This window comes from Chlorocebus sabaeus, chromosome 15 (genome assembly GCF_047675955.1).
Source record: "Chlorocebus sabaeus isolate Y175 chromosome 15, mChlSab1.0.hap1, whole genome shotgun sequence".
NCBI classification, from domain to species: domain Eukaryota; kingdom Metazoa; phylum Chordata; class Mammalia; order Primates; family Cercopithecidae; genus Chlorocebus; species Chlorocebus sabaeus.
In genome coordinates this window covers 90,202,223-90,224,809 of record NC_132918.1, presented here as the reverse complement: position 1 = coordinate 90,224,809, position 22,587 = coordinate 90,202,223, and the positions used below count along the sequence as shown (strand labels likewise).

General features: G+C 48.8%; 1 protein-coding gene across 3 annotated transcripts in view; it reads left to right on the top strand.

Moving 5' to 3' along the window:
• XXYLT1 (xyloside xylosyltransferase 1) overlaps positions 1-22,587 on the top strand; it is a 197,908-nt gene that overhangs the window by 19,459 nt on the left and 155,862 nt on the right. Inside the window, exon 1 of one of the 3 annotated variants that reach the window (XM_038003086.2) lies at positions 7,423-7,548. The exons of the other annotated variants lie outside the window; for them this stretch is intronic. Coding sequence (XP_037859014.1) covers positions 7,507-7,548 — 42 coding nt within the window. The 5' untranslated portion in view covers positions 7,423-7,506. Of the gene's footprint in view, positions 1-7,422; positions 7,549-22,587 lie in introns of those variants that run through there. 3 annotated transcript variants of the gene reach the window in all.

The window sequence follows — 22,587 nt, the reverse complement described above, 5'->3', positions numbered from 1 at the left end:
TCTGACTTCTTTCTCCTTCCTGCGCAGCTGGTGTGGGAATGTGTGTGCGTCTCTTGGATGAGTATGGTGTTGGCTACAGATGGGCCGCTTTAGATTCTGGCTCTGCCTCATCTTTCTGGGAGGTGGGGGGTAGTTGTTTACATTCTCTGAACCGCTTCTTGTCTGCAGCAGGGGCCCAGTCATATCACCTGCCCCAAAACACTGGTGTGGGGGCGGCGTTGAGTGACTGAATGTGCATAGCGCACCGGTTTGTGTTTGACGCGTGCTGGGCGGGCCCTTGGGCACTGCCCTGGCCCCGTGAAGGCCCTGCAGGTCTGGTCTGTGTCCCGCCCTTGGTGGCGGTGCCCAGCGTTAGCATGCCGCCTCATGGTCCTGCTCAGTGGCTCACCTGCTCACGCTGTGTCAGGTCCCAGCCTGGCGCAGGTGGCGGCCCCAGAATCCGGGCCGTGCTCCCTGGATGCCCAGGTTCGAGATGCTCGGTTCGCCTTGGGAAACAAAAGAGCAGGTTTGGCACAGAGATCCCACAAGCTACAGACTTAATTATGCCCCGTGGACGTGCTGAGCAAGAGTGAGGGTGACTGAGCCTGCAGAGGGCTCCGTGCGACGCCATGTGGCCCCCAGTTTCCTCACAGTGGAAAAGGAACAAGCTTCCAGCTTCCCAGGAGCAGATGGCACTTTGGAAATCACCTCGTCGGGCTCTGAGCCGCGTCCTGTGGTTGCGGGCGTGGGGGGCGTGTTGTTTCTGCTGCTGACCCCAGTTTCAGGGCAGGTGTAACCTGTGGTCAGTGCAGGGTGGGGCTTTGGTCCCAGGCCCTGGGGCTGAGGCCCTGGAGAACCTGCGAGGCCCGGGCGGTCATTGCTGATGTCTGCGCCATGGCCAAAGTCTCCGAGCCCTGATGGCCCCCTGGGGCCTGATTTATGGGAGTCTTTGGGGGATTTGTTCCAGCCTGGAAATATGAGGGAAATCTCACCACCCTGGCGGGGGTGCTCCCTGGCGCAGAGCTGGGCATCGGGCACCCCCTGATTTGTCTGAGAGCACTGTTTCCCTCTGGCGTTACCCTTTAAAACTCGCTTCAGGGAAGAGCCATTGGCTACATAGTTGAATTTGCCGAGCAGCATTTGCGGAGGATGTAAACCGCCAGGTAGGCTGGCCCTGCTTACTGGTCTCTTCTTTGGGCTCATCGAGTGGCTTTTGCTTTGATCAGAAATGTGAACAGGCCGGGCGCATGGTTCATGCCTGTAATCCTAGAACTTTGGGAGGCTGAGGCCGGTGGATCACCTGAGGTCAGGAGTTCCAGACCAGCCTGACCAATATAGTGAAACCCCATCTCTACTAAAAATACAAAAATTAGCCAGGCGTGGTGGTGCGCACCTGTAATCCCAGCTACTTGAGAGGCTGAGGCAGGAGAACTGCCTGAACGCAGGAGGCAGAGGTTGCGGTGAGCCGAGATCACATCACTGCACTCCAGCCTGGGAGACAAGAACTCCTTCTCAAAAAAAAAAGAAATGTGAACAGTTGAAGTTTTTAGAACCGATGTGGCTCTCAGAGAGTTGGGAGACATTTTAAGGCAAATGCAAAATGAAAACGTTTCCTTTACTTAAGGCTCTGTAGGCTGTGTCTTAAGCAGCGGCCTTGGGAAGTGAAATGTGGTCTTGCAGTTTAGCCCCTGATTTCTGGAGCTGTTGACTTCTGAGCCTTTTCCTGTGACATGTGCGGCATCTGGACCTGATTTGTGGGAGTCTTTGGGGGATTTGTTCCAGCCTGGAAATATGAGAGGGAAATCTCACTGGCCCAGGAGAGGAGTCAGCTTAGGACAGCCTTCCTTGGGCCCTGCGGAGAGGGAGGGTCTGAGAAAAGGGCAGGAGAAAGTGCTTGGAGAAAAGCGGGCAGCTGGGGTGCGGTGCCTGGACCCCACGGAGAGCCCTTTGTGACTTTCTTCTCCAGGCAGCGGAAAGCTGTAAATCTCATTCAACAAACCGTCTTCATTTTCCCATGTTCCCTTGAGCCCTTGTCTCTCGGGGCCTAGTTTGGATCGAGCAGGGGAATGTGTTCTCTACTCACTGCACTGAATAGGGGACCCACCTGTGGTGGCGTATGCCATCAACGCCTCCCATCTCGCTGCCCTGCCTCCAGCTTATTGTTCCTATCACTGTAGCATAAGTTATGGTCATATTTCTTTTGTAACCCGAGCTGTGAGTTTCTGGTTTTTCACACAATAAATAACACCACAGTGAATCTCTCTCGCCTCTGTGTGTGTGTGTGTATGTGTGGTTTTTTTTCTTCTTTTAAATTGTTCCCAGGAACCTTCCTTCATTCTTCACAAGAAACACTTCCCAGTGCTATGTGGTCCTGTTCCCACAGATTAACATGTGAAGGTCTGGTCTGTCAGGCTGCTCCTCAGCCGCCACTCTCCTGCCTCTTCATTATGAAGAGTTTTTCCTGCTAATTTATATCGCACAACCCCACTTTCCGCCTCTCATGATATAATTTATTTTTTAGATGTTAAAAATTTTAGTTCTGGAACAAGCCAAAACAGAAAAATGAAAAAAAAAAAAGTGACAGATACTTTTGTTTCTACTGTGTAAGTTAAATGGGTGCTAACATTTTTTTCTATTTGCTTAAGATTCTTTTTTTAAGGAAATAAAATAGTATAGACATGGCTAAAGCTCACTCTAGTTCTTCTCCATCCTACCCCCTCTATTTACTGTCACAAGAAGTTGGTGTGTTTTGTGCAATTTGTATGTTTTCTTTTACCACGTGTGTATGTATGCATAAAATATCTATGTATTACTGCTTTGTATGTTTCCAGCAGTTATGTAAACACTCTCGTATATCCATTTGTCATTTCATTGTGAGTATGAGATTTCGTAGCATTATGATTGTGAGATTTATCTTTGCTGATATGTGGAAGTCTTGCCCAGTCGTTTTAATTGCTGTGTAGTATTTTATTGTGGGCGGACCTCCGTTTACTCATTTGCCTTCTGAGAGATGGCTGGGCGGTTCTCCTGTTTTGTCACCCCCACTACGGTGACCACCCAGGCACACATCTGCATCTGCAGTTGTGCTTGAGGCTCTGCAGGGTCATGCCTGGAAGGGGCTGCTGGGTCCTGGGGCGCGTGCATCTTCTGCTTTGCAGGACCCTGGTGAGCTCCCCTCCAGGTGGCTCCTCCCCTTCCCATTCTGCGTTCTCCCGAGCACTTGGCGGAGACTCCCTTTTATTGGTGTGGGTCCTACTGCGTTTGAGGCAGGAGGTAGAGGCTTGGGGGCAACTTTGGGAATAGGATGGGAGGGAAAATTTGAGAGCAGATCTGAGTGGCTCCTTCGTGCCACCTCAGACTTCCTGGCTGTGCAGACACCCGGGCCAGCCCTCCGAGGGCGTTCAGAGTCTCTGTGGCGGGTAGAGAGGAGGGTGCCTCCAGCTGCCGGCGGAGCAGCCCCTCCCTGAAGTCTGGACCCAGTACTCAGCACAGCTTCACGGGGATCTGTCCTGGCCTCGCTCCCCTCACAGGCAGGTGCACGGCTGTATGAGAAGGACCCGGGGCCTGGCTTCTGGGCTGGCTCATCTAGGACCTGCTGCATAACCTGTGGATAGCCCCTTTCCACCTGGCTGGGCCCCGCCTTTCCTGTCAGAAGCACATGGGGTCACATCAGTGATTGGGTGACTGCTTAGCTCTACCCATATTGGTCACCCACTTGAGTTTTGCAGTTGGCAAGTGGTCTCTGCTTTCCTAACCGTGGTCTGCTAGGCCTGAGCCTTGGGGAGCCAGCAGGTGCGGTGGGGGTGGGGACCTTCCCGCAGTGCAGCAGGGGTCTGGCGCGACGGTGACTTGGCTGTACTCAGTGAGATGGTCTGTGCTTTCATGTAGCTTGAGGGAGTCCTCAGACCCCAGGGCCATCTGGCCAGTGCCGACAGAGGGAAGCCTAGGTTGGCCCTTGTGGGTCATTCACAAAAGCCAGAGGCAAACGAGTGCTGCTTTGAGATGAGCATTTTTTTTTTTTTTGAGACAGAGTCTCGCTCTATCACCCAGGCTGGAGTGCAGTGGCGTGATCTTGGCTCACTGAAAGCTCCGCCTCCCGGGTTCCCGCCATTCTCCTGCCTCAGCCTCCCGAGTAGCCGGGACTACAGGCACCTGCCACACATGCCTAGCTAATTTTTTGCATTTTTAGTAGAGACAGGGTTTCACCGTGTTAGCCAGGATGGTCTCGATCTCCTGACATCGTGATCCACCCGCCTTGGCCTCCCAAAGTGCTGGGATTTCAGGCGTGAGCCACCGCGCCCGGCCTGAGATGAGCATTTTTAAGATCCATGTAATCCCATCCAGTACTGCTGCTCTCTGAAGCCATCATTCAGCCTGGGCATCTACTATGTGCCGGGTGCTGTCCTGGGAACTTGGGTGTATCAATGAACAGAAGAGACAGAACAGGTGAAAAGTCCCTGCCTTGTAGCACTTACATCCTGGCAGGAAGAGGACTAAATGAGCTCTTAAAAATGTCTAGTTCGCTGCCTGGGAGGCACTGAAGTAGGGGTTCATAAAGGGTTAGGTTTCTTTTCATTTCTTTGTTCCACGAAAAGCAGATGAATAAATCATATAGTAAGTTAGCAGGTGAGTACATTATACCGTGTGTCGGCAGGAGAAGAGGATGGGGGTGGTTGCAGTTTGTGTTTTGAGACGGAGTTGCACTCTTGTTGCCCAGACTGGAGTGCAGTGACGTGATCTCTGCTCACTGCAACCTCTGCCTCCCGGGTTCAAGTGATTCTCCTGCCTCAGGCTCCCAAGTAGCTGGAATTACAGGCATGTGCCACCACGCCCAGCTTATTTTTGTATTTTTTATTAGAGACGGGGTTTCTCCATGTTGGTCAGGCTAGTCTCGAACTCCCGACCTCAGGTGATTCATCTGCCTCCGCCTCCCAAAGTGCTGGGATTACAGGCGTGAGCCGCCGCGCCCGGCCAGTTGCAGTTTTTAATTGGATGGGCAGGGAAGCTGTCACTGTAAGGTGGCATTGAGTGAAGACCTGAAGGAAGGAAGGAGCTGGCTGGGCAGCCCTGGCAGGGAGCATCGGGTGGCAGGCGCGAGGGGCTGCTGTGTCAGAGGCTCAGCGCAGTGGCCTGGGCGAGCGCAGTGGGCACCCGTGCCAGAGCTAGCAGGAGGAGGGCAGCTCCCAGCCTGCATCGGAGTGAGGATTCCAGCTTGGACTGGCTCAGAGGAGGAGGGTCTGGCCTCCGTGTGGAGAGTAGACTGAGGGGCCATCACCCTGGCCCGGGGGAGAGAGGATGGTGCTGGGCCCGGGGAGGCTGTGGCGGTGGTGAGCGGTGGAGGGTTCTGGATCCATCAGGAAAGGGCCGTTACTAGGTTGGGATGTTGAGGTTTTCTCCACTGGAGTTTATTTATGCGTGGACTTGAAGTATGTGGCATCAAGAGGGCTAGAGACCACACGTTTACCTCTTTTGACAGCACTTGGGTTTGTAGTGAGCAGGCTCAGTGGGAGCTGTGCCCCTTAATGAAGGAGTCAGATAGGACAAGTGAAGCGAGGGCAACCCTGGTTCCTGAAAGGTTGAGTATATTCTGGAATCAGCGAGACCTGGGCTGAAATCTGGGCTTTGGCCATCGACCGAGTCACCTTGGGCAGGGGCCTTCCCCTCTCTGGCCACAGCGGCCTCCTTTCCACGGGGCACGGTGATGGCGAGGATGAGATGAGCTCATGTCTGTCTCCATTGCTACCTGACACATTTCCTTTCTTTGTGATCCCATGAAGAGCAGGTGCCAGTGTGCCTGTCATGTGCCACGCGCCTGGTGTGAGCCGTGTGCCCGTCGTGTGCTGATGTGGGCCGTATATGCCTGTTTTATACGGTATGGTGCTGCCATGTGCCTGGTGTGAACCATGTGCCCATCGTGTGCTGATGTGGGCCGTATATGCCTGTTTTATACAGTATGGTGCTGCCATGCGCCTGGTGTGAGCCATGTGCCCGTCATGTGCTGATGTGGGCCATATGCCTCTGATGTGAGCCGTATGCCTGTTTTATACAGTGTGGTGCTGCTTAGAGAAGTGCCGGATCCTTAGCATTGCCTGGTGGGTGTAGCCTTTTGAGGTTACAGGAAGGGATTTAGTGAGAGGCTTTAGATGAGACATTAGGCGAATTAGGTGAGTGGGTTCTGACGTCAGGCGGGGAAATCAGCGTGTTGAACTCCTCCTGGCTGCTGGTGCCGCGTTTGGCCTTTTAAACACAGTGTCTCACCCACAGAAGGAGGCATCGGATGTGAGCAGTGCATCTAAAATTCTGTCTGCATGTTTCCTTCGTGCATTTTCCCAGTGTCCTAGAGCTGTCTGCAGTATTACCTACTTAACATATTTTAATTTGACTCCTGTATTAGTCCATTTTCACACTGCTGATAAAGACATACCCAAGACTGGGTAATTTATACAGGAAAAGGGGTTTGTTTTTAGAGGCGGAGTCTCACTCTGTCCCCCAGGCTGGAGTACAGTGGTGTGATCTTGGCTCACTGCAATCTCCTTCCTCCGAGTTCAAGCGATTCTCCTGCCTCAGCCTCCCGAGTAGCTGGGATTACAGGTGCCTGCCACCATGCTCAGCTAATTTTTGTATTTTCTTAGTAGAGATGGCATTTCACCATGTTGGCCAGGCTGGTCTCAGACTCCTGACCTCAGGTGATCCATCCGCCTTGGCCTCCCAAAGTGCTGGGATTACAGGTGTGAGCCACTGCGCCTGGCCAAGGAAAAAGGGCATTTTAATGACTTACAGTTCCTCGTGGCTGGGGAAGTCTCACAATCATAGTGGGAGATGAGGAGCGAGTCACATCTTACATGGATGGCAGCAGGCAAAAAAAGAGGGGAAACTCCCGTCTTTTGTGGTGGTGTTGTTGTGCAGGGAAACTCCTCCTTACAGAACCATCAGATCTCATGAGACGTATTCACTATCACAGGAACTGCATGGGAAAGACCTGCCGCCAGGTCCCTCCCACAACACGTGGGAATTCAAGATGAGATTCGGGTGGGGACACAGCCAAACCATATCAACTCCTTTTCCTTCTTCTTTTCTCCTTAGCTCCTCCTGAGGTAGTATCTGTTGAAATCCAAGTTCTAAAGCGTTTTTCTTAGTACTTTGCACCACGATATAAGCCCATAAGTATTGAAGTGGTTGGTCCGTGTGCCTGCAGGACTCCCTTTTGCACCCCTCTGGATGTGTGTGTACCAATCTCAGGGAGCACTGGACGAGGGGCTTTGTGAAACCCAGGAGAGCAGGCAGCCTTGGAAAGCGGCTGATAAGGTTTGGCTGTGTGCCCACCCAAATCTCACCGGAAATTCTAATCCCTACCTGTCAGAGGAAGGGCCTGTTGGGAGGTGATTGGATCGTGGGGGCGGGACTTCCTCCCTGCTCTTCTCGAGAGAGTCAGTGAGCTCTCAGGACGTTTGCTGTTTGAAAGTGTGTAGTGCTTCCTCCTTCTCTCTCTCCGTCCTGCTGCACCTTCTGCCATGTGTCCCCTCCGCCATGATTGTGCGTTTCCTGAGGCCTCCCCAGCCATGCAGAACTGTGAGTCCATCAAACCTCTTTTCCTTATAAATCACCAAGTCTTGGGTAGTTCTTTATAGCAGTGTGAGAACAGACTAATACAGCAGCTGATCCTGCCCTGGAGTTGGAGGGTTTGAGCCCGCCAGGGCTGTCTGGGGATCATGGCTCTCCTCCTTGGGCTCCAGCTGTGTCCCCAACCCAGAGAACCAGGAGGGAGGTAGGGGGGGCAGTCAGAACTGGGGCTCAGTGCCAGTTTCAAGAGAGGCGGGCCCCTAGAGGAGGCTGCGCACAAGGGTGGGGTGTGGGGGATGGGGACGAGCCTGGCAGCCCAGGCCACTTTCCTGCCTGCGTGACAGAAGCAGGAATCTGGCTCGGTGCCCCCGTTTGGGTGTTATTCATGGTAAAACTGCAGTGTTCTTTGGAGGTCATAGGTCCGGGGATGGAAGGACAAATCGAGGAATTTGGCAAAGAAGTCCTCACAGCCCCCAACTGGTCGGCTTGGTGACTATGTGGACTGTGACCGCCCACCCTCATTTCACAGTGAAATCCTGGAACTGCCGTTTGCTCTTCTCCCATCTCATCTCCTTCCTCTCTTTCCCTCGCTGTCATACTTCTTCCCCTCCTTTTTATGGGGTGGAACATGTTATTTTGTAGAAAAACGGCTTCTACTGTCAGGAACATTTAGTATTAAATGTCAAAAAGCAAAACATGATTTATAGAAAAGGCGAATTAAGGAATGCTTCTACCCATTGTGCAAGGATTATTTCAAAAAAGTTCACTAAAAGTATTCTTTAGTGAGTGCCAAAAGCAGGTGGTGAGTGACTCCGTGCATTTGTTTTGACAAATGCCTGCTCAGTGTGGAGGGATGGAAATTGGGACCAGGAGGCGGGAACGGCAGGTGCCGAGTGGCGAGTGGCGCTGGGGAGGGTGCGCCGCCCTCCCGAGGCCCGGCTGGGAGTCTGGGACTGGCTCTCCGACGGCGGCTGTGGGGGCTGGATAGTCTGTTAAAGAAATCATGGATTGATGCTTGTGGAACCCCTCAGGGTGTGTCACGGTGTCTGGAAGGCCATGTGGCCACATTCTAACGTCACTGTTGGCTGGTCACGAACACACAGAGTCCAGAGGATAGCACAGACCCCTGCTTGCCCCCACCTCTCCTTTGGAGCTGCCTTGTGGTTTATTCCTCATCAACCTGGAGGAGTGTCCGGGGCTCACCCCCTCTGCCTCTGCTCACTCCTCAATCCTCTCAACGCGTTTCTTTTCATCTTTCCCCTGAGTCTTGCTGTCCCTCCAGGGACATGGTTCCATCCTACTGGTTTGCCATAGTTCCTCATGGTCATCCTGGAAGTTCATCTGGAAGGCCCGGGTGTTTGAAGATCCACAAAGTGCTATACCTACAAGGCAGACAAACTCTGTATTGCTATGCTAACACGATGTTGGTCCCTATATCCGCTTGCCAAAGACCCTGTTGCCATTGGAGGTGAGGAAGACACGAGCAGGGTGAGGGGAAGGAGAACTGATCTGGCCACACTGGGCACAGAGAGGGCACTGGATCCTTTACCTGGGTCTTCTTTCTTCCAGCCATGACAGCCTTGTCTTCCTGGAGACCGATGCTTGATTGTTGCTCTGTTAGAAGCACCTGGGTCAAAAGCAGATTGAGATTTTGAAAGAGAGAAGGGGTTTATTGTAGCCCTTTATCCTCTCTTCATTACAGGCAAGAAAAAACCTGGTGAACCACAACTGTGCTAGATGGAGAAGGATGAGAATAAATGTGAAGCGAATAAATCAGCAGGTGTGTGTGGTTGTGTTGTCTTCTGTAATAGACCATTTTTGCGTTGCTATAAAGAGATACCCGAGACTGTGTAATTTATTTTAAAAAGAGGTGTCATTGGCTCACGGTTCTGCAGGCCGTAGAGAAGGGTGGTGCCAGCATGTGCTTCTGGGGAGGGCCTTAGGAAGCTTCTGATCATGGCGGAAGGTGAAGGGGAAGCAGGCACATCACAGGGTAAGAGCAGGGGCAGGACAGAGTGGAAGCGGGTGGAGGTGCCACACACTTCTACAACCAGATCTGCCGTGAACCGCCTGTGCGAGAGCTAACTTACCTCCAAGGGGAAGGTGCTAAGCCATTCATGAAGGATCCGCCCCCAGGATTCCGTACCTCCCACCAGGCCCCACTTCCAGCATTGTGGATCACATTCAACGTGAGATTTGGAGGGGACACACATATCATCCTCTCTGCCTCTTCCCACTCCCACGTGAGGCAAATACCCATGGTTCCTTCAGTCGCGCCTCGAATTAAATGGTTTCTGGACCACTTGCCTCCTTGGGACGCTCTCGAACAGGTGTGTCCAGTCTTTTGGCTTCCTGGGGCCACACTGGAAGAAGACGAATTGGGCCGGGCACTGTGGCTTACGCCTGTAATCCCAGCACTTTGGGAGGCCAAGGCGGGCCGATCACTTGCAGGAGTTCAAGACCAGCCTGGCCAATATGGTGAAACCCCCCTCTACTAAAAATACAAAATTAGCTGGGTGTGGTGGCACATGCCTGTAGTCCCAGCTACTCAGGAGGCTGAGGCAGGAGAATTGCTTGAACCCAGGAGGCAGAGATTGTGGTGAGCCGAAATCATGCCACTGCACTCCAGCCTGGGTGACAGAGCGAGACTCAGTCTCAAAAAAAAAAAAAAAAAAAGAATTATCTTGGGCCACACATAAAATACACTAACACTAATGATAGCTGAACTAAAAAAAGAAAATTGCAAAAAACTCATTTGTTGGGCCACATTCAAAGCCTGGGTTGGACAAGCTTGCTCCAGAATTTGCCCATTGTCCTCCTGCAGTGTGACTCAAGAACCAAACCCAACCAGTACCCTGGGGCCATCTGACAGGGATTGAGTAGAATGGGCCCATCTGTCACCTTCTTTCTCAGAGTGCCTAGGGGCCACCTACAGTAGAATCACTTGGGAGTGGTATTTTTTTTTTTTTTTTTTTTTTTTTTTGAGACAGAATTTAGCTCTTGTTGCCCAGGCTGGAGTGCAATGGCACGATCTCGGCTCACCGCAGCCTCTGCCTCCCAGGTTCAAGTGATTCTCCTGCCTCAGCCTCCCAAGTAGCTGGGATTACAGATGCCTGCCATCACACCCAGCTAATTTTGTATTTTTAGTAGAGACGGGAGGGTCTCTCCATGTTGGTCAGGCTGGTCTCGAACTGCTGACCTCAGGTGATCCGCCCACCTCGGCCTCTCAGAGTGTTGGGATTACAGGCGTGAGCCCCCGCGCCTGGCTGGGGTGGTTTTTAAATGAAGATTCCTGTGCCTCGCTGCCGACCCTGACTCTGTGCTCAGGACCCTGGAATCTGTGTTTTAGTAAAAGTCTCCCCAGCAAGAGCCCACATGCGCTGCAGCAGAGCTGGAGACCCCAGACCCGGAGCTGCCCTCCTGGTAGTGTGGGTGAAGCTGGCAGGCTTGCTGGAGACACGCCGCCCTGGTGACAGGTGACGTTTCATCACCCCCTGTCCAGTGGGCTGGTCGGTGTCTTTGCTTTACATTTGCTCCTACCCTGCCCTGGTCCTGTCAAGGTTTTGGACAACTGGAACAGGGCCCATCTCTGCTGACACAATGGCAATCTTGCGGGAGTCCCAGAACATTCATTGCAGGTTGGTTACCTAGAAACTAGCGACTGTCCAGTAAGCGCGAGGTGGAGATGAGGGTGAGGAGGTAGCAGGTCAGCGTAACGATTGGACGTCATGCCGTGAGGACAGTGTGAGGAGGAGGAGCTGTCGCTTTTGAACTGTCAGTAAAGTAGGTTGTGAGAATGGATATTGGACATGGCTTTAGAAATTAGCTGGGCAGGCTACCTTTCCCCTCTTCAGCTGTTTGTGATACTGCCTGGCAAAATTAAATTATTAGTACATCCAGGACATCCTGCAAAAGTGATAATTGTCACGCGAGGGAGGGGCCCGGCCTGCGCTTCTGTCTTTTTCTTTCCTCATAAAAGCTGCACATCCATGACGCCTGTTACCTTTCCCATTTAAAGCTAATCAAATTCAGAGCGTTTCCCACTTACCCTTGGAGACCTTTGTTTTCAAAGGGACCTCGAGTCACTGGTGGGGGCAACAGGCAGCTGCTGAGAAGCTGAGAACGACAGTGTTTCCAAGACCCGTTAGTGACCAAGCAAAGAGAGATCAATAGACCTGGGGCTCTGCCCATCTATCACTCAATTATCTGTCTGTCGCTCCAGGAAAACCTCATTTAAGAAAACACCTTTGATATCATTTCAGACATAAAATTTAGATTCGGGCACAGCTATTCTGAAGTAGTACTACAGGAGTTATTAAGAAATAATTTTTAGGCAGATAGTTAGGGTAAAGGTTCTCGGTGGAAATTTTCTTATAATAAGAAACAACCCCCGAATCATCTCTTTTCTAACAGAAAAGGCGGCTTGAAGGGCCGGGCCAGCAAGCTCTGATATTCAAATACCACCCATTAGAAACTGGGTTCACTCAACAGGGCGATTCTCACCTCCTTCTCCTTGTCACCGGGTGTACCAAGTGTCGTGGCCACCTCCAGATAACACCTTGTGTTCAGAACCTCGGGGAGCCCTATATTTGCATATTAAAAGGCCTAAACTAAGGTGGGAGGGCCAGGTTTTCTGCGGGCTATGTAAATAACAGCCTGGATGCAGATCAGGCCCCACCTCCTCCGGCCTCCCATGTAACCCACGACTTTTCCACCGCACTTCCTTTCTCTTTGTTCCAAGCCCCCGCCCTTGTCTCTGTACGGGGATCTGTTCTCTTCTTTCTTCCTTCTTTCTTGCCTATTAAACTTTTCGCTCCTTAAAACCACTCCACGTGTGTCCACGTCGTTAATCCTGTCGGCACAAGACCAAGAACCCTGGTGTTCCTCCGGTCATCAAAGTCGTATCTGTGGCCCAGTGCGGTGGCTCACGCCTGTAATCCCAGCACTTTGGGAGGCTAAGGCAGGCGGATCATGAGGTCAGGAGATCGAGACCATCCTGGCTAACACGGTGAAACCCCGTCTCTACTAAAAATACAGGAAATTAGCTTGGTGTGGTGGCAGGTGCCTGTAGTCCCAGCTACTCAGGAGGCTGAGGCAGGAGAATGGCGTGAACCTGGGAGGCGGAGCTTGCAGTGAGCCCAGATCGCGCTACTGCACTCCAGCCTGGGAGACAGTGAGACTCCGTCTCAAAAAAAAAAAAAAAAGTCATATCAGTAGTTTGCAGGTTGGGTGTAAAATTGAGGCAACAGCTCCTACTGACAAAGTGAGATATTGTAGCCCGGCTCTGCGGGGCATTCTATCTGGCAGGTTAAAGGTGAGAAAGAGGCCTGTGCTCTGGAATGTTTACAGTAAGTCCCATGTGGAAGAAATCTCTCTCTGGGTGAGGGCTGGGATGGAGATGGAGAAGCATATGACATGCCCAGGGGAGATGCTGGCGTGGGAAAGAACTGCTGAGTTCCCAGGTGCTGTGAGGCCACGGGGCAGCATTCTGTGTCTGGAACGGCTGTTCCATCACGCCTCCCCTCTGCCCCTTTATTTGCTCGTTCCTACCTGCAGCAGGCATGTACAGAGTCTCCACTGCACGTGAAGCACTTGACTGAGAGCTGGGTGTGCAGCAAGGAGTAAGACAGACAAGGGCCCACCCTCATGGTGCCTTACAGGCTGGCTGGGGGCTGGGGAGAGATGGGCAGTAAGGGACTAAACACTGAAAAATATGACATATCTGCTGATAAGTGTTATGGAGGAAATGAATCTGGTCATGCAATAGGTAGGACTGGTGTGTGTGTGTGTGTGTGTTGTGTGCATGTGTGTGGTGGTGGTGGTGAGGGAAAATCTCTGGAGGTGACATTTGAACTGATACCTGGACGGCTAGAAGGATTCAGGCAGGAGAAGGTTCTGGGGGACGGTTCTCTCAGCAGAGTAGCCAGTGTAGAGGCCCTGGGGCGTTCAGGTGTCTGGCATGGGTATAGGAATGAAAGACTCCCAGTCCGTTAGCAGATTTTTCTTTCCTCCTGGAAATGTGCCTTCACATTCATGGTGCAGGTTATTTGGAAAGCAGTGTTTTATTTTGTTTTCCCAGAAAGTCATTTTTCCTCCAGTTCTTGTTGGAGTCGCTGACAAGCCTTGGGGAGATCAATACGTAACGTAGCTCTGCCTGTCCGTCACTCAATCATCTGTCTGTGGCTCCAGGAAAACTTCCTTAAAGGAACTACCTTTGATATCATTTCAGACACGAAAATCAGGACAGAGAATAGCTGTGCCCTAATTTAAATTCTGTGGGGCCTGTAGTAGGGTCTACTGTGTCCCCACCCACCAGCCTCAGAGCCTATCATTTCGTTTGCTAGTCCTCCGAGTGTATGGATACCGGGCATCACAGGGCACCTGTCCTTGCTTCGAGAAGGCGTGAACAGCTCCTCCTTGGGAACGTGCCAAGGAGGTGTCGGTCCTGAAAGACCTGCCCTGCTTCTTCAGGTCGGCCTTGGTGTCCTGCCAGGCTTGACAAGGCTTGAGAGTGGGAGAGGCCATTTCCAACTGGGAGGCAGTTGTCTTTACTTAGTGACTTTTCTGATACATTAAGACCTCTTCATTTCAGAATTGTGTTTGATCTACCTATAGGCTTGGATCGTTTTAGTGACTTTTTTTTTTTTTCCTTTTGAGACAGAGTCTCGCTCTGTTGCCCAAGCTGGAGTGCAGTGGCACGATCTCGGTTCACTGCAATCTCCGCCTCCCAGGTTCAAGCGATTCTCCTGCCTCAGCCTCCCTAGTAGCTGGGATTACAGGCATGTGCCACCACACCCGGCTAATTTTTGTATTTTTAGTAGAGACGTTGGCCAGGCTGGTCTCAAACTCCTGATTTCAGGTGATCCACCCGCCTCGGCCTCCCAAAGTGCTGGGATTACAGGCTTGAGCCACCGTGCCTGGCCTGTTTTAGTGACTTTTGAAGCATGTTTTGCAAATAGGTACTCCATGCTAAGCATGAAGAGTGTGGAAGGAACCTTCTAGGTGGGCCCTGGGCAGCCCCCAGCAGAGGTGGGATCCAGATGTGGGCTGAATGTGGCAGGAGGAAGGGCCTGGAACTACCTTCTAGTGGAGCATTGAAGTAGCTCCTTTTGAGACTGGGTCTCACTCTGTCACCCAGCAGGCTGGAGTGCAGTGGGGAGATCTTGGCTCATGGCAAACTCTACCTCCCGGGCTCAAGTGATCCTCCCACTTCAGCCTCCTGTGTTGCACTACCCACACCTGGCTCATTTTTTGTATTTTTGGTAGAGTTGGAGTTTCACCATATTTCCCAGGCTGATCTGAAATTCCTGAGCTCAGGCCATCCACCTGCCTCAGCCTCCCAAAGTGCTGGGATTACAGGCGTGAGCCGCTGCACCTGCCTTTACCAGGTAGCTTTTATTAGTGCCTACAGTATCTTGGCACTGTGTAAATACGGAGTGTATTCTTTTCTCTAATCTAGGTGTTCTTGTGCGGAAAAAACTTCCCAACTGTTGGAACGGAGTAATGGCGGTGTCAGCTGTCCTTTATTGAGCTCCCGTTATGTTTCTCCTGAGAGCCCTGGGAGACAGTCACATGACTCTCGCTGTGTGGAGGAGTTAGGGTGTTGAAGTACTTGGACCAGGGTTGCCAGGTGACTAGGTGGCATCTGAACATCTGAACCTCAGACTATGCTTTTCATAATGAGTTCATTCTTGAGTCTCAGGAGGCACCGACTCCTCATCTTTGGGGTGATTCTGGCCTAAATGTTGCGCCCACTGAGCTTGAATGATAACTACGTGGGAGCCGAGCTGGCCAGCCCACTGGTGGACATTTCTGCTGATGGCAGACCTTCTCGCGGAGTCCAGATGTTGTTGCAGAATCCTTCCTGCCTGTGCTCCAGGCAGCCGCTCAGGACAAGTTGAAACCTATTTGTGGTTCCTGCAGGAGGTGGATTCAGCAGTGGCAGGGGCACCAGGATTGCTGGACTTGGGTAAAGTGTGCCTGACCTTTGTGCCATCACCTTCCCTCCAGTAGCTGTGCTGGGGGATGGTCTCTGGATGAGCACGGGGAGGAGATGGGCAAACCTCTGGCCGACCTGTGGCATTGCTGTCTGTGGCCAGAGGAGTGGCTGTTCTTTAAGCAGGCCTTGGGCTTTCCTGGAAACCTGGCATCTTTCCGTGCTTGGGGCCAGCCCTTGCCACTTGCCTTCTTGGCTCGGGAGTGTGGCTGCCACCTGACTCTCAGTGGGGCAGGCCAAGTGATAAAATGGATTTTCTCCACTAAATGGAGCTAAAGGTTTGGCCTGACTTTATATCCCCAGGGAGTGTTTACAGGAGCGGTGGCCTGGCTCTCAGGCATCTCAGTGCCAGCGAGCACAGGGCTGGGTGGCAAAGATGCCTGCTTCTGCCTGGCACCAGGCTCTGCCATGACTGGTGCTTCAGCCTCTCTGCATCACAAGTGTTGAGTTTGCTGTGCATGCTGGAATATGAGGCAAGCCTCACCTCTTTCCCCTCCTCCCCACACTGTCCCTTTCGAAAGAGTTGAGCCTTTCCAAGGTCTTTTATATCACACAGCAGTTTCTCGGTGACATATTTTAGTTTGAACAACGAAGTACTGTTTGAGGACACCTTTGCCTAAAAAGAAAGCTCAGTCGTTACTGAATTTAGATGCAGAATTAATTAAAAATAAAAGTAGGCAAAGAAATTTAACACAGATTTACTCATTATTTCTGGGGCAGGATATTTCTGGGGCGGGATATTCCTGAAGGTTGGTGAATGGCTACAAATATATGATTATAGGCCGGTGAAGAACCCTACTGTGAGAAATGTCGTTAGGTGATTAAAAACAACACCCAACTGCCTTCATGATATGAACATAGGTTCTTGTGGGTTGGGTGACATTTCTGATGCCAATGTTCTACATAAAATCACAGGGAACTGTATTGAACACACCCTAAACAGCTGGTGAGGAGGATGTGCTCTGGGTGACTCAGCTTGACTCTAGGCTTCATAAAGGCATTGCTGTTGATGCACACGAAGGGTTTGAAGAGAAATTATTTTGTAAGCTGGGTATGGGAAAAATAGTATTTTATAATCAATAGGATTTTTAGTATGTGTATGTAAACAAATTAACAAAACCTACAAATCGTGATCAGACTTTTTTGTCTACATTCCTAAAAATCATATATTCCAGGTTGGCATTAAGCATTGTTTTGGTTCTTCTCATTGGCCGATTGCCTTCAGTATGGGAGTCATCTTATATTCCTGGATTCCCAGGTTGTATCTTCTTCCTGCACCTCTTGAGATGGGGAACTTGAAAGGGAGGAGGGGAGGACGAAGGGGTGGCCTTTTCTCTCCCCTGTGCCCCTCATTTCCTCTCTTCACTCTTGCTTTGCTGCTCCCTGCCCCACTGCCAGGCATCAGCCCCTAGTCTGGGCAAAGGGCCCCGGAGTATGGCGATGCCAGCCCGTCCTTGGGAAGGTTAGTTTGCAAACCTGTTTTAGTCTGTGGGAGGCTTGGGTATTTTGATTCACACTTGCTGTGTCTGTGGTTTGCCTCTTGCTGCATAAAGTCTATTCCATGAAACATACTCATTTATCTTTAAGCAGATTTATTATATGAAATATTCATGGGTGCAGGCTTGGCAGCCCAGCGTTTGGAACAATGTGCTGAGTACAGTTTGTCCTCGTAAGTCTATTAATGCTGATGGGATGCAGTTGTCTCCTGTGACGCTTCGGGGTGAGATAGGGCCAGTAGGGAGTGAGCTGGCTGAGGACAGCTCTGCATCTCCCTTAGTTTGGCTGCAGCAGCCCTGCTCTGCATGTCTGCCTGCGCAGACCCGTTCTTTCTCTTCCTGCTTAGTGAATACAGAGGCCTTCCGTTCTGCGAGAACCCTCTTGTCAGCTTCCAGGTCCTGTGTAATTCCAACGAATAGGGATGATTTGGAGGTGTAACGAGGCTCAGAGGGAAAAGCTGGCTTAGGAGAGAAAACTGATCTGTGGGGAGAGGGCATTTAGGGGACTGGGAGGAGGCTCCATACTAACACTTAGGAATAAGCACAGTGTGGCAAGCCCCGGGCTGAGTGTGTGTTCCAGATGGCCCTGGCAGACCCCACAGGAACTACGTGCTGTCAGTCCTGTATACCCACGAAGAAACTGAGGCTCAGAGAGGTTTAGTTACTTGCCCAAAGTGTAGTTCACTTAGTTTAGCAAACCTGTATGGATGTATGGATGGCCTGTCATGTGGCCAGTGGCTGGATACACGGCACAGAGCAGTCATGGCCTCTGGCTAGAAGGAGTACCCCATGCAACAGATAGAGAAACAGAGCCCTGTAAAGTGAGTCAGACAGGGTAAGTGGAGCCCTATGCGATATGGGGTGTTAGGAAGGGCATGGTGAGTTGTGGAAGGCTGTGGGAAGGCTGGAGGGGAGGGTTGGAAAACCGGATAGGATCTTACCAGGCACTTGGGGGCTGAGAGAGGTAATTACAGACCCTGAGCCAAGAAGGCAAGTGGGAAGAGCAAGTACAGGCGTACAAGGATGTAGGTCTTACAGGTGTGGCCAGCAGATGGGAGACTGCCTGGTTCAGTGCTGCCCAGTCACAAGAGGCAGGGAGGGCAGGAGATATAGCCAGAGCCAGTACTGCAGGGGCTTATAAGCCTTGCTAGAGGATTTGGACTGTAACTAAGGGAGCAAAGAGTCATTGGAGGTCTTGAAGCCAAGGAGAGAGAAAAATGAATTTTTCTCTTTGGAAAACAATTCTGGAGGTGTAACAGAAGCTGGAATGGGGAGTGGGGAAGGCAGGAGGTACAGAAACCTGTCAGAGAGGTGGCAGGGGCAGGGGTGACAGGAAGTGGAGGGGGTGTGGGAATGAGAAACGTAATTTGAGATTTCTGTTGGGAAATAGCAGGAACTGGTCTGGATTTAAAAAGTATTAAAAAACAAACGAACGAAAAACAAAAACCAGCAGCCAGAAAAAGGATAAAGGAAACCAGTACATTAGAAGAGAAACGTGAAGATATTTTTTAAAAGGCTTTTATAATGAGACAGATTTAAAGTGTTACGTAAAACAAGTTTTACAGAATGATGAGGACCAATGTGGTATAAAAGTTTTTTTAAGTTTAGGCCGGAGGTGGAGCAAGATGGCCAAATAGAAGCCGCCACTAATCACCCTCCTCACATTCATCTGGGAGATAATCAGGGAAAAGAACAAGAGTCTCTGCTTGGTAATTCAGATAATTCTTCCAGATGTGATCTAAGACCATCAAGGTGGTACGTCTACGAATCTGCAAGGACCACAGCATTGCTGGGCTTGGGATGCCCCCTAATGCAGATACAGCTGCAGTGACCAAAAACTTATATCACAACACCCAAGTCCTTTGAATACCTGGAAAGCCTTCCCAAGAAGGATGAGTACAAACAAACCCAGACTGCAAAGACTACAATAAATACCTAACTCTTCAATGGCCAGATAAATACCTAACTCTTCAATGGCCAGACACCTACAAACGTCCACTAGCATCAAGACCGACCAGGAAAATAGGACCTCACCAAATGAACTAAATAAGGCACCAGGGGCCAGTCTTGGAGAAACAGAGATATGTGATCTTTCAGACAGAGAATTCAAAATAGCAGTTTTGAGGAAACTCAAAGAAATTCAAGATAGCACAGAGAAGGAATTCAGAATCCTATCAGGATAACAAACAAATTGAACTAATTAAAAACAGTCAAGCAGAAATTCTGGAGCTGAAAGATGCAATTGACATACTGAAGAATGCATCAGAATCTCCTAATAGTAGCATTAATTGAGTAGAAGAATGATATAGTAAGTTTTAAGAGGCTATTTGAAAATACAAAGTGAGAGCTGGGAGGATGGCTTGAGCCTGGGAGGCAGAGGTTGCAATGAGGCAAGATTGCACCACTGCACTCCAGCCTGGATGACAGAGCCAGATCCTGTCTCAAAAAAAGAAAGCAAGAAAAGCAAGCAAGCAAGAACAGTCAGAGGAGACAAAAGAAAGAATGAAGCATGCTTATGAGATCTGGAAAATAGCTTCATTGGGGCAAATCTAAGAGTTACTGGCTTTAAAGAGGAGGTAGAGAGAGAGACAGCCGTAGAAAGTTTATTTAAAGGGATAATAACAGAGAACTTCCCAAACCTAGAGAAAAATATAAATATTCAAGTACAGGAAAGTTATAGAACACCAAGCAGATTTAACCCAAAGACATCTACCTCAAGACATTTAATATCAAACTCTCAAAAGTCAAGAATAAAGAAAGGATCCTAAAAGTAGCAAGATAAACAACATAAAATAGAGCTCCAGTACATCTGGCAGCAGACTTTTTGGTGAAAACTTTACAGGCCAGGAGAGAGTGGCATGACATACTTAAAGCGTTGAAGGGAAAAAACTTAAATAGCATATATGGCAAAAATATCCTTCAGGCTGGGTGAAGTGGCTCATGCCTGTAATCCCAGCACTTTGGGAGGCCGAGGCAGGCGGATCACTTGAGGTCAGGAGTTCGAGACCAGCCTGGCCAAGACGGTGAAACCCCGTCTTTACTAAAAACACAAAAATTAGCCAGGCATGGTTGCAGGCACCTGTAATCCCAGCTACTCAGGAGGCTGAGGCAGGAGAATGGTGTGAACCTGGGAGGCGGAGCTTGCAGTGAGCCGAGATCATGCCACTGCATTCTAGCCTGGGTGACAGAGCGAGACTCCGTCTCAAAAAAAAAAAAAAAAAAAGACACGAAGGAGAAATAAAGATGTACCCAGACAAACAAAAGCTGTTGGATTTCATCAATACGAGACCTATCGTACAAGAAATACTAAAGGGATTTCTTCAGTCTGAAATAAAAGGATGTTAATGAGCAATAAGAAATCATCTGCAGGTGAAAAGTTCACTGGTAATAGTAAGTGCAGAGAAAAACACAGACTGTTAAAACACTATAATTGCAATGTGTGTACTTCTCATATCTTAAGTACAAAGATGAAAAGACAAATCAAAAATAATAACTTTTCAAGACATAGACAGTACAGCAAGACATAGACAGTACAGCAAGATGTAAATAGAAACAACAGAAAGTTAAAAAGTGGGGAGATGAAGTTAAAGTATAGAGTCTTTTTTAGTTTTCTTTTTGCTTGTTTTTTAGTATGTTTGTTTATATCATCAGTGTTAATTTGTCATCAGTTTAAAATGATGTGTTATAAAATATTATTTGCAAACCTCATGGCAACCTCAAGTCTAAAAACATACAATGGATATGAAAAAGTAAAAAGCATGAAAATAAAACATAACACCAGAGAAAAACACCTTTACTAAAAGGAAGACAGGAAGGAAGGAAAGAAGGAAGAGAAGACCAGAAAACAGCCAGAAAACAAATAACAAAATGGCGGGAGTAAGTCCTTACTTAATCAATAATAACATTGAATGTAAATGGACTAAACTCTCCAATCAAAAGAAAAAGAGAGAATGAATAGATTTTTTTTAAGACCCAAGGATCTATTGCCTACAAGAAACACACTTCATTTATAAAAACACATATAGACTGAAAATAAAGGGATGGCGAAAGATATTTCATGCCAATGGAAACCAAAAAGGAGCAGAAGTAGCTATGTTTATATCAGATAAATCGATTTCAAGAAAAAAATTTAAAAAGGGACAAAGAAGGTTATTGTATAATGTTAAGGGGTCAATTCAGCAAAAGGATAGAGCAGTTATATATGCATCCAACACTGGTGCACTCAGATGTTTAAAGCAAATATCATCAGAGTGAGAGATGGAGATAGACCCCAGTACAACGATAGCTGGAGACCTCAGCACCCCACTTTCAGCATTGGACAGATCATCCAGACAGAAAATCAACAAAGAAACATCAGACTTGATCTGTACCATAGACGAAATGGACCTAATAGATACAGAACATTTCATTCCGTAGTTACAGAATACACATTCTTCTGCTCAGCACATGAATCATTCTCAAGGATAGACCATATGCTAGGTTGCAAAACAAGTCTTAAAACATTCCAAGAAACTGAAAAATAATATCAAGTGTCTTCTCTGACTACAACGGAATAAAACTAGAAATGAATAACGAGGAATTTTGGAAACTGTACAAACACATGGAAACTGAACAATATGCCTCTGAATGACCAGTGGGTCAATGAAGAGATTAAGAAAGAAAGTGAAAAATTTCTTGAAACAAATGATAATAGAAACACAACATGCCAAAACCTATGAAATACAGCAAAACAGTACTAAGAGAAGTTTATGGCTATAAATGCCTACATTGAAAAAGAAGAAAAAGTTCAAATAAACCACCTAATGATGCGTCTTAGAACTAGAAAAGCAACAGCAAACCAAACCCAAAGTTAGTAGAAGAAAATAAATAATAAAAATTAGAGCAGAAATACATGAAATTGAAACAAAACAATACAAAAGATCAATGAAATGAAAAGTTTTTTTTTTGGTATTTTGGAAAGATAAACAAAACTGGCAAACTTTTAGCCAGACTAAGAACGAAAAGAGAGAAGGCCCAAACAAATAAAATCAGAGATGAAAACGGAGATATTACAATCGATGCTGCAGAAATTCAAAGGATCGTTAGTGGCTACTGTGAACAACTATATATTGATAAATTGGAAAAACCTAGAAGAAATGGATAAGTTTCTAGACATATACAACCTACTAAGATAGAATCATGAAGAAATCCAAAACCCAAGTAGACCAATAACAAATAACGAGATCAAAGCCATAATAAAAAGTCTCTCAGCAAAGAAAAGTCAAGGATGCAATGGCTTCACTGCTAAGTTCTACCATTTAAAGAAGATGTAATACCAACCCTACTCAAACTATTCTGAAAAATAGAGGAGGAGGGGATACTTCCAAACTCATTTTATGAGGCCAGAATTACCCTGATACCAAAAACCAGACAGACACATCAGTAAAAGAAAACTACAGGCTAGTATCCCTGATGAACACTGATGCAAAAATTCTCAACAAAATGCTAACAAACCAAAGTCAGCAGTACATTTAAAAAAAATTATTTATCATTACCAAGTGGAATTTATCCCAGGGA